The sequence below is a fragment of the Salmo salar genome, chromosome ssa01, assembly GCF_905237065.1.
Source record: "Salmo salar chromosome ssa01, Ssal_v3.1, whole genome shotgun sequence".
NCBI lineage: Eukaryota > Metazoa > Chordata > Actinopteri > Salmoniformes > Salmonidae > Salmo > Salmo salar.
Window position 1 is genome coordinate 121,581,652 of NC_059442.1, and position 12,852 is coordinate 121,594,503.

At 42.9% G+C, this 12,852-nt stretch overlaps 1 protein-coding gene across 1 annotated transcript in view; it reads right to left on the bottom strand.

Moving 5' to 3' along the window:
• Positions 1-12,852, bottom strand: part of col27a1a (collagen, type XXVII, alpha 1a) — a 366,487-nt gene that overhangs the window by 174,521 nt on the left and 179,114 nt on the right. The window contains exon 22 of the mRNA XM_045688056.1: positions 12,132-12,176. Within this exon, the coding sequence (XP_045544012.1) occupies positions 12,132-12,176 (45 nt within the window). The remainder of the gene's footprint in view (positions 1-12,131; positions 12,177-12,852) is intronic.

A 12,852-nucleotide genomic window follows, 5' to 3' on the forward strand; every position in this document is an offset into this window, starting at 1 on the left:
GCCACAACTTTTAAAGGAAGAACCAGTGTAGTTAGTAGCCACGAGAGAGCATGTCAGACTGATGGAACTGGCCCCTTTTGACCAGAGTGCATTAAGGCTTGGAAAAGAAATCATCCTTCAGACCAGGAAACAGGAGGCGGAGCTACACGTTTGAAATGGTTGAAACCTCAACACGAGGTGAAGAAATAAACTCACCTTCCTTTATACCAGAAAGTCGGCGAGGTGCAGCTAATGTCCAAAGTGGTCCGAATCCTGTATACCGACACGAGGGGGAAAACAAACTCCTCTAAGACAATCACTGGTACAGCTAATCTAAGTGAGACTATCCTTCTACGCTCATCACCAATAGGAACCGTCGACACGGCTGGACAGCTTTCTTCCAGAGTGAACAACAGTAGACAGTCAGAGCCAAACAAGTTTGCCTCTGAAAGGCCAACACACTTCCTCAGGAGGGCTGGTTCCTAAAGAGATAAACAGCAAACAAAGGCATTCACATGTAAATGCATTCATGATTTTTTATTCCAAACGGACAGCGGTTTGTGTGCAAACTATATGATTACTGTGAGAATAATTCTGAAACGTATCGACGATAAGTGTCCCTTTTCCTCCCTCCCTCTCTTCCCCACCCCTCTTCATTTTCTGAGTAACAAGCTGCAATATTTAAACAGTCCGCTAGGGACTGTTTTCTCATGTATTAAGTGTGTATGTTATCCTGTTTTCTCATTTAGTTTGCTAGTAAATAAATAAACAACGATGCCGTAGAAGGGGCAGACGGAGCGGTCTTCTGGTCAGGCTCCGTAGACGGGCACATCGCGCACCATTCCCGAGCATACTACTCACCAATGTCCAGTCTCTTGACAACAAGGTAGACGAAATCCACTCAAGGGTAGCCTTCCAGAGAGACATCAGAGACTAACGTTCTTTGTTTCACAGAAACATGGCTCACTCGAGACACGCTATCGGAGTCGGTACAGCCAGCTGGTTTCTTCACGCATCACGCCGACAGAAACAAGCATCTTTCTGGTAAGAAGAAGGGCGGGGGTGTATGCCTTATTATTAACGAGACGTGGTGTGATCATAACAACATACAGGAACTCAAGTCCTTCTGTTCACCTGACTTAGAATTCCTCACAATCAAATGCCGACCGCATTATCTACGTAGAGAATTCTCTTCGATTATAATCACAGCCGCATATATCCCCCCAAGCAGACACATCGATGGCCCTGAACGAACTTCATTTGACTCTATGTAAACTGGAAACCACATATCCTGAGGCTGCATTTATTGTAGCTGGGAATTTTAACAAGGCTAATCTGAAAACAAGGCTCCCTAAATTCTATCAGCATATAGATTGTGCAACCAGGGCTGGCAAAACCCTAGATCATTGTTATTGTTATTCCGCGACGCATATAAGGCCCTCCCCCGCCCTGCTTCAGAAAAGCTGACCACGACTCCATTTTGTTGCTTCCAGCCTATAGACAGAAACTAAAACAGGAAGCTCCCACGCTCAGGTCTGTTCAACGCTGGTCCGACCAATCAGATACCATGCTTCAAGATTGCTTCGATCACGTGGACTGGGATATGTTCCGCATTGCGGCGAACAACATTGATGAATACACTGATTCGGTGAGCGGGTTTATTAGCAAGTGCATCGGCGATGTCGTTCCCACAGCGTCTATTAAAACATTCCCAAACCAGAAACCGTGGATTGATGGCAGCATTCGCACAAAACTGAAAGCGCGAACCACTGCTTTTAATCAGGGCAAGGTGACTGGAAACATGACCGAATACAAACAGTGTAGCTATTCCCTCCGCAAGGCAATCAAACAAGCTAAGCGTCAGTACAGAAACAAAGTAGAGTCACAACTCAACGGCTCAGACACGAGAGGTATGTGGCAGGGTCTACAGTCAATCACGGACTATAAAAAGAAAACCATCCCCGTCGCTGACCAGGATGTCTTGCTCCCAGACAGACTAAACAACTTCTTTGCTCGCTTTGAGGAAAATACAGTGCCACTGACACGGCCCGCTACCAAAACCTGCGGCCTCTCCTTCACTGCAGCCGACGTGAGCAAAACATTTAAACGTGTCAACCCTCGCAAGGCTGCAGGCCCAGACGGCATCCCCAGCCGCGTCCTCAGAGCATGCGCAGACCAGCTAGCTGGTGTGTTTACGGACATTTTCAATCAATCCTTATCCCAGTCTGCTGTCCCCACATGCTTCAAGAGGGCCACCATTGTTCCTGTTCCCAAGAAAGCTAAGGTAACTGAGCTAAATGACTACCGCCCCATAGCACTCACTTCCGTCATCATGAAGTGCATTGAGAGACTAGTCAAGGACCATATCACCTCCACCCTAAATTTGGCTTGTCACCAAAAACACACACATTTTTACAGATGCACAATCGAGAGCATCCTGTCGGGCTGTATCACCGCCTGGTACGGCAACTGCTCCGTCCATAACTATAAGGCTCTCCAGAGGGTAGTGAGTCTGCACAACTCATCACCGGGGTCAAACTACCTGCCCTCCAGGACACCTACACCACCCGATGTCACAGGAAGGCCAAAAAGATCATCAAGGACAACAACCACCCGAGCCACTGCCTGTTCACCCCGCTATCATCCAGAAGGCGAGTACAGTACAGGTGCATCAAAGCAGGGACCGAGAGACTGAAAAACAGCTTCTATCTCAAGGCCATCAGACTGTTAAACAGCCATCACTAACATTGAGAGTCTGCTGCCAACATACTGACAACTCCAGCCACTTTAATAATGGAAAAATTGATGTAATAAATGTATCACTAGCCACTTTAAACAATGCCACTTCATATAATGTTTACATATCCTACATTACGCATCTCATATGCATATACTGTACTCTATACCACCTACTGCATCTTGCCATCTTGATGTAATGTATCACTAGCCACTTTAAACAATGCCACTTTTATATATGTTTACATACCCTACATTACTCATTTCATATGTATATACTGTACTCTACACCATCCACTGCATCTTGCCTATGCCGTTCTACACCATCACTCATTCATATATTTTTTATGTACATATTCTTATTCATTCCTTTACACTTGTGTGTGTATATAAGGTAATTGTTGTTGTGAAATTGTTAGGTTAGATTACTCGTTGGATATTACTGCATTGTCGGAACTAGAAGCACAAGCATTTCGCTACACTCACATTAACATCTGCTCACCATGTGTATGTGACAAATAACATTTTAGTTGATTTGAAGATGCTACATCCACAATAAAACGCGTCCTATATCGACATAACCTGAAAGGCCGCTCTGCAAGGAAGAAGCCACTGCTCCAAAACCGCCATAAAAAAGCCAGACTATGGATTGCTACTGCACATGGGGACAAATATCGTAGTTTTTGGAGAAATGTCCTCTGGTCTGATGAAACAAAAATGGAACTGTTTGGTCATAATGACCATCGTTAAGTTTAGAGGAAAAAGGGGGAGGCTTGCAAGCCGAAGAACACCATCCCAACCGTGAACCACGGGGGTGGCAGCATCATGTTGTGGGGGTGCTTTGCTGCAGGAGGGACTGGTGCACTTCACAAAATGGATGACATCATGAGAAAGGAAAATGATGTGGATATATTGAAGCAACATCTCAAGACATCAGTCAGGAAGTTAAAACTGGTCGCAAATGGGTCTTCCAAATGGACAATGACCCCAAGCATACTTCCAAAGTTGTGGCAAAATGGCTTAAGGACAAAGTCAAGCTATTTTACTAGGATTAAATGTCAGGAATTGTGAAAAACTGACTTTAAATGTATTTGGCTAAGGTGTATGGAAACTTCCGACTTCAACTGTATATACCTTCTAGAGTTTCATTCGATAGATGGTAACTCTTAAAACAACATTTTCCGTGTTACGCCAAATCCTAATGAGTTAATTGTTACATGATTCATTTAAATCGGGTAACAATTAAACATAGTTAGTTGATTAAATAAATAAGTCATCAGATTAATGAAAGTAAAGACACCACACGTTCCTCTTGGGTTGACCACAATCGCGCGAGAGAGAAAGTGAACCAGAGCGTAATGAGGAAAGCAGACAGATGGTTGAGTGAAGCTCATGAGCAAAGCACTGTGGCACCTGGCCAGAGATTACTCAGAGGCAGAGAACGAGACAAACACCACTTCCCCTGAGATTGAGAGAGAGACAGGATGGGAGAGAAAGAGAGACTAGAGAGAGAGACAAAAGGGACCTAATAGACAAGAGAGAGAACAAAGATGGAAAGAAAGGGAAAGGAATAAGAGATACCATGCATTGACCATGCACTGTAAGAACAATCATTGAGAGGGAAACATGGCAACATGTCATGTCTAAAATTAGACCACATTAAACCGTCAAATTCATTGTTTACTTGTGTTTCAGAAACAAGTACATTTTGTATCACAGGAACATGATGCAGTTACTTTTTATTAGTACTATTTATTTAAGCTGTTATACCAAGTCACTTCTCACTTTACTACTTCCACACATTTTATAAATCATACTGTATATTCTATTGTGTAAATTTCTCATAACTAGTTTATTACTTTTTATATTCTACTTTATCTACTTGTTTTTTTGTACATCAAATATTTGGCATTTGATTCTTGATATTGAAATTCACTGTACCGTTTATACCTGTGCACATTAATAATAAAGACAATTTGAGTTTCTCTTAAAACCTCTTCAGCGTCTCGTCCCGTCAGCGGGATCAAAATCCAGGGAAAACTCCTAGCGACATTAGCATAACAAAATTTTATATTTATTTTTTTTCAAATATAGGACTGTCTCATATCGTTTTATAGATACACCTCTCCTCAATCGACCCACGTCGTCCGATTTCAAAAAGGTTTTACAGGAAAAGCAAATCATTAGATTATGTTAGAGGAGTCTATCGTAAAAGCAGCAACATAGCCATTTTCCGACCAACCACATGCATCACAAATAACCAAAAAACAGCTAAATGCAGCACTAACCTTTTACAAACTTCATCAGATGACACACCTAGGACATCATGTTACACAATGCATGCATTCTTTTGTTCAATAAAGTTCATATTTATATATGAAAACAGCATTTTACATCGGCGTCTGACGTTGACTAACTATTTTCCCGTCAAATGCAATCCGGGGAAACAGAGATACAATTTACTGAATTACTATTCGAAAACATGTTTAAAATGTAATATTGTCATTCTAAGATTTATAGATGAATATCTCTTGAAAGCACCTGTCATACCAGATTTAAAAATAACTTTACTGGGTAATCACACTTAGCGATAAAAGGGGATGCGATACTCAGAAAATGAGCTAGTAAATACAGCTCGGCGCCATCTTGGAACAATCGCATATCACATCTAATGTTGTATAATATTGTCAATAATCCCTTACCTTTAGTTGTCTTCATCAGAAAGCACTTCCAGGAATCCCAGGTCCACAACAGATGTATTTTCGGTCGAAAAAAGTCCATCCTTTATGTTCCATTAGCTTGCTGTTGTTAGCACGTCTGAATGCTGTATCCAACTACTCTGCCGTGCGCGCCACAGCCGTTTCGAAATAAAACATTTTTTTCCCATTTACGTTCGTTCAAACATGTCTAACATTGTATAACATAAATCTTCAGGGCCTGTTTCAACAAGAGAGCCAATAAGATTCGAGGGGGATGATTTCATTGTGTTTCAAAACATTTCCAAAGGTGGGGGTAGACAGGGCCGCCGGCGTCATAATGGTGATGGCCCTCCCCCTGTGACCAATTTCCAACGCGTCTCATTCACTGAGTTTCGACAGTAGAAGGCTCAAAACACTTTGTAAAGACTGGCGACATCTTGTGGAAGCAATAGGAAGTGCTCAATGAACGATATCTCACGGTGTGAATAATAGGCAACGACGTGAAGTTGAGTCCACAATTCAGAATTCCACTTCCTGGTTCAATCGGTCTCAGGGTTTTGACTGCCATATGAGTTCTGTTATACTCACAGACACCATTCAAACAGTTTTCGAAACTTTAGGGTGTTTTCTATCCACAGGTATTAATTATATGCATATCCTAGCTTCTGAGTCTGATTAGTAGGCCGTTGAAAATGGGCACGAATTTTTTCCAAAATGCGCTGTGGCGCCCCCTATCGTAGGGTAACGTCAAGAGGTTAAAACAGGGCAATGGACTGTAAGGGCTTTGGTAGTCGCATTGCAGGAATGAGGCGCAGGAAGCAACGAACACAGGGAGTGGTGTTTTTAATAACACTGAAGCAAAAACAAAGTTCCCAAGCACAGGGGAATAAACACAATGAGCGACAATGCAAAGCCGACACGAACAAGAAGTCGACATACAATAATCATCCCGCACAACAAGGAGCGGGCCAGCTAAACTAAATAGCCCCTCTAATGGCTAATTGACCACAGGTGTCCAAAACCAAAAAAAGGGAAAAGCAAAAGGGAATCGGTGGCAGCTAATAGGCCGGTGACGACGACCGCCGAGCGCCACCCGAGCAGGAGGGGGCGCCACCATCGGTGGGAATCGTGACATGGACATAGCAATTATCACCACTTTGTGGTCATTTTACATTTTAGTCATTTAGCAGATGGGACCTGAACCTTCGGGTAGAGTCCCGCAAACTTGTCCCTTGTTTCATTGGTCCTTCTCCCATCTCCAAAGTTCTGAGTTCCACTTCTGTCCATCTTGTGTTACCCCGTACCCTCCATATTCAACCTACCTTCCATGTGTCTAAGATTAAGCCCGTGTCTCACTGTTCTTTGTCTTTGCCCATCCCCCCTCCCTGTGTCATTGATGGCCATCCGGCCTACACGGTAAATGTCTCCTGGGTGTTCGACCACGGGGCAGGGGTTTCCAGTACCTAGTTGACTGGGAGAGTTACGGCCAGGAAGAGAGGTGATGGGTTCCCGCTAGTGACATCCTGGAATCAGCCCTCATCACCGACTTCCACCGCCGACACCCCGGACAACCAAGTATGCGCCCAGGTAGGACACCAGGTGGGGTCCCTGGGGGGGTACTGTCACACCCTGATCTGTTTCACCTGTCCTCGTTATTGTCTCCACCCTCTCCAGGTGTCACTTGTTTCCCCCAGTGTATTTATACCTGTGTTTCCTGTCTCTCTGTGCCAGTTTGTTTTGTATGTTCCAAGTCAACCAGCGTTTTTCTCTTTTTTTCTAGTCCTCCTGGTTTTGACCCTTGCCTGTTCTGGACTCTGTACCCGCCTGCCTGACCATTCTGCCTACCTTGTCCACGAGCCTTTCTGCTACCCTGTACCTCCTGAACTCTGATCTGGTTTTGACCTTTTGCCTGTCCACGACTATTCTCTTGCCTACTCCTTTTGGATTATTAAACATTGTAAGACTCCAACCATCTGCCTCCTGTGTCTGCATCTGGGTCTCGCCTTGTGCCATGATAACAAAGGGGACTGTGAAGCAAAACAAACATATGCACAGACACATGCATACACACGCACACACACACACATGATAATATTCACACTATACATGTGTTATACATATGTAGTAGTGGAGTACGGGCCTGAGGGCACACAGTGGGTTGTGAATTCTGTAATAAATGAATTGTAATGTTTTTTAAATGGTATAACTGCCTTAATTTTGTCAGACCCTAGGAAGATTACCTGCTGCCTTGGCCGCAGCTAATGGGGATTCATAATAAATACTCCCTTAATGTATATGTGTATCTCTCAATCCTCTATGCAGATCCTCTCAAGCTCTGTCAGGTTGGATGGGGAGTGTTGCTGCACAGCTATTTTTAGGTCTCTCAAGACATGTTCGATCGGATTCAAGTCCAGGATCTGACTGGGCCACTCAAGAACATTCAGAGTCTTGTCCCGAAGCCACTCTTGCATCGGGGTCATTGTACCAGTATGAGGTCCTGAGCACTCCGGAGCAGGTTTTCATCAAGGATCTCTTTGTACTTTACTCCGTTCATCTTTGCCTCGATCCTGACTAGTCTCCCAGTCCCTGCCGCTGAAAAACATGCTGCCACCACCATGTTTCACCGTAGGGTTGGTGCCAGGTTTCCTCCAAACGTGACACTGGGCATTCAGGCCAAAGAGTTCAATCTTGGTTTCATCAGACCAGATAATATTGTTTCTCATGGTCTGAGAGTCTTTAGGTGCTTTTTGGCAAACTCCAAGAGGACTATCATGTGCCTTTTACTGAGGAGTGGCTTCCGTCTGGCCACTCCACAATAAAGGCCTGATTGGTAGAGTGCTGCAGAGATGGTTGTCCTTCTGGAAGTTTCTCCCATCTCCACAGAGGAACTCTGTGAGAGTGACCATCGGGTTCTTGGTCACCTCCCTGATCAAGGCCCTTCTCCCCCACAGTTTAGCTGGGTGGCCAGCTCAAGGAAGACTCTTGGTGGTTCTAAATATCTTCCATTCAAGAATCACGGAGGCCACCGTGTTCTTGGGGTCCTTCAATTTTGCATAATTGTTTTTGGTGCCCTTCCCCAGATCTGTGCCTCGACACAATCCTGTCTTGGATCTCTATGGACAATTCTTTCGACATCATGGTTTGGTTTTGTCTCTGACATGCTCTGTCAACTGTGGGACCTTATATAGACAGGTGTGTGCCTTTCCAAATCATGTCCAATCAATTGACTTTACCACAGGTGTTCTCCAATCAAGTTGTAGAAACATCTCAAGCATGATCAATGGAAACAGGATGCACCTGACCTCAATTTTGAGTATCATAGCAAAGGGTCTGAATAATTATGTCAATAAGGTATCTATTTTTTTATATGTGAAACATTTGCAAAAAATTCTAAAAACCTGTTTTCGCTTTGTCATTATGGGGTATTGTGAGTAGATTGATGAGGAAAATGTTATATATAATACATTTAGGAACAATGCTGTAACGTAACAAAATGTGACCAACCGGCTCAAATCGGTCTTTTGTAGCAAAATTGAAATTGTGTTTTTTACATTGGATAAAAGTAGAGACTCAGAGCTACAAAAATGTGATATCATACACCACAGTTGACGAACAATGGGAAAGTAATTCTGCTTTGAAAATTGATAAACTTGTAAACTCACTTTTGAGAAAATAGCCTTTGAATATTTTGGTACTACTACTGGAGCGTCCTTCTTTGTCTACACCCATTCAGTATCTTTCACACCCTCTTAAGCTTTAGCCCCACCCATCTCTTTAAGGGTTGATCTGAGCGTTCTGTCCTAACAGCAGTCAAGCACCCAAGCTACCTTGCTAGCTACTTCCAGACACAAATGAGAGAACAGCTCACTGAACATTACTCGCCTTAGCAGAGCTGGTTAGGCTGTTATGTTATCCAGAGCGTTGGTGACTGCAACTACGCAGTCAGATTGTAAGTTCGTAAATTCAGAGCGTTTCGCTCTCGGAGCATTCAGAGTGCACACTGGACGATCTGGCCGATGAGTGCAGTCAAGCACCAAAGACAACTGGCTAACATTGGCTAGCTTGCTACCTACTTCCAGACACAAATGAGAAAACACCCCACTCTGACCATTTTACTTGCCCTAGCAGAGCTGGTTAGGCTGTTTTCATGTTGTTATCTAGAGTGTTGGTGACTGTAACTGTGCTGCTGGCAACAATTTAATTCTGCTTTTTTGCAAGAGTGCTCAGAAATCAGAGTAGATGGCAAGACTGTATTTACAAACGCACCCGAAATGGTTACTTGCATAGTGGAGTCTTTTGTTAACCTCTTGGGGCTAGGTGGGACGCTAGCGTGCCACCTGTGGTGCACTCCATCAACAGCAGGTGCATTTCAAGAGCGGCAAATTTGAATCCAAATAAATGTCAAAATTCAAATTTTTCAAAAATACAACTATGTTACACCATTTGAAAGATAAACATCTCCTTAATCTAACCACGTTTTACGATTTCAAAAAGGTTTTACGGCGAAAGCATAAATTTAGAGTATGTTAGGACAGTACATTTACAAGAGTTGTGTGTAATGTTTTGTCAAGTCAAAGACAGGGTCACCAAAACCATAAAACCAGCTAAAATGATACACTAACCTTTTACAATCTCCATCAGATGACACTCCTAGGACATTATGTTAGACAATGCATGCATTTTTAGTTCTATCAAGTTCATATTTATATACAAAAACAGCGTTTTACTATGGCATTGATGTTGAGGAAATCGTTTCCCTCCAATAACCGGCAGTCAAGTCAGCGTCACAAATTAAATAATTAAAATTAGAAAACATTGGTAAAATATTATATTGTCATTTAAAGAATTATAGATTTACATCTTTTGAACGCAATCAACTTGCCAGATTTAAAAATAACCTTACTGGGAAATCACACTTTGCAATAATCTGAGCACTGTGCCCAGAAAAATACGCGTTGCGATACAGACTAGACGTCATGTTGGGGAGATCTAAAATCGAAAATACTATGTAAATAATCCATTACCTTTGATTCTCTTCATCAGATGTCACTTCCAGGTATCACAGGTCCATAACGAATGTAGTTTTGTTCAAAAAAGCTCATCATTTATGTCCAAAAATCTCCGTCTCGTTAGCACATGATGTAAGCCAGCCGGACTTCTCGTCATGAACGAGGGGAAAAAATATATTTCCGTTCGTTCAAACATGTCAAACGTTGTATAGCATAAATCATTAGGGCCTTTTTTAACCAGAACATGAATAATATTCAAGGTGGACGAATGCATAGCCTTTTATAACGTATTGGAACGAGGGTACCCAACATGAAGTAGCGCGCCAGGTGTCTAATGGGACATCACCGTTCCATGGCTCTTGTTCGGTCAGATCTCCCTCCAGAAGACTCAAAACACTTTGTAAAGGCTGGTGACATCTAGTGGAAGCAATAGGAAGTGCCAAAATATTCCTAAACCCCTGTGTTTTTCAATGGGATAGGTTTAAAATCAATACAACACATCAGGTATCCACTTCCTGTCAGAAAATGTCTCAGGGTTTTGCCTGCCAAATGAGTTCTGTTATACTCACAGACACCATTCAAACAGTTTTGGAAACTTTAGAGTGTTTTCTATCCATATATAATAAGTATATGCATATTCTAGTTACTGGGTAGGATTAGTAACCAGATTAAATCGGGTACATTTTTTTTATCCAGACGTGCAAATGCTGCCCCCTAGACCCAACAGGTTAAGACATGTAGCTAGCTAGTTAAACAATGAACCATAATCCCATGATGTTACTACCCTGCATGAATCTGCAGGTAGCTAACCAACCAGGTTCAATGTTAGCTAGCTAACATTAGGCTATAGCTAGCCAAGCAAATGGCTCTGAGATACAAATAATAAGATCATACACGTAACGTTAGCTAGCCAGCTAACAGTACACTAACTTGAAATGAAACAACTTTCTGTCGAAATTAGAAATGTGTAATATCTGACAATGTAGCCCTTAGTTTGAAGATGTAATCCGGAGACAGGTGTTTTCTCCATCTCCTTAGCTATCATACTCGAATTCCACTGATTTCAAAACTCGAACCTCCAGAAAGTGGAGAGGAACACTTATGCAGTTTTACTATATGATACATTTTTTTTAAAGCTGTGTTAGACAGGATTACCTAGACATACTGACCAGCTCAAATAGACACGTGGGTGCTATATGGCAGACCAATCCAAACTCATCTCTCGGCATGTCCAGCCAAATCATTATCTCAGCCAATTATGGCTAGTGGGAAGGTTGCTGACTTTTTCTGTGGCTAAACCAACTAGGCTCGTAATTTAACAATTTTATTCATACTTACAGATGGCATACAATTTTGTTAAGGCACATGAAAGTTCAAATGTTCGAGAACGCATTTCTGCCAAAAAACGCATTTAGATTTTTTTTTTTTAAGTTAGCGTTCAAACGGCTCTCCTGTGAAGTAGTGACCCGCGACATATGCCTAGTTTCCTGAAACGGGTCACAAATGTGGAAAAAGTCAAGGCGTCTGAATACTTTCCGAAGGCACGTGCACATATTTATTCCATAGCGTAGTGAGAAGTGAGTGTGAGTTACAGGAGCCAGAGGGGCTGTGCTGAGATAAAAAGTTCAGTTAAAATAAAAACAGGCAGCCACAATGATCCCTGCTATCTTCACTTCCCCTTTCCCGTCTTCATCCAATCACCACTCACCTCCAGTCCTGTCAGACCCAGTGGTCCAAGTGGGCCCCCATCTCCCTAAAAACAGTGATAATGTCATTAGCATTTAACTTTTATTAAAATGAAACAGTTACTGTGGCTGCATCCCAAATGGCACAATATTCTCTACATAGTGCACTACATTTTACATTTAAGTCATTTAGCAGACTTACAAATTGGTGCATTCACCTTATGATATCCAGTGGAACAACCACTTTACAATAGTGCATCTAAATCTGTTTTGGGGGGGGTTAGAAGGATTACTTTATCCTATCCCAGGTATTCCTTAAAGAGGTGGGGTTTCAGGTGTCTCCGGAAGGTGGTGATTGACTCCGCTGTCCTGGCGTCGTGAGGGAGCTTGTTCCACCATAGGGGTGCCAGAGCAGCGAACAGTTTTGACTGGGCTGAGCGGGAACTGTGCTTCCTCAGAGGTAGGGGGGCCAGCAGGCCAGAGGTGGATGAGCGCTACTTGTGACATACGACCTTGGTGAAAAGTGCATTATAAATAGGACACAACATGTTTATGGAGCTGGTTGTCCTCACGGTTGTTACAGGAGCAATGGTGCACAACTCCTTGCAGCGTTTTGTGACTACTGAACATGACCCAAGTCAATCAACTACAGGGTCAGTAAAACCACAGAGAGCAATAAAAACCACTGGGACAGCAGAACTCATGGACTGGGGTTGCCCACCCCTGACATAAAACAAGCTGCTG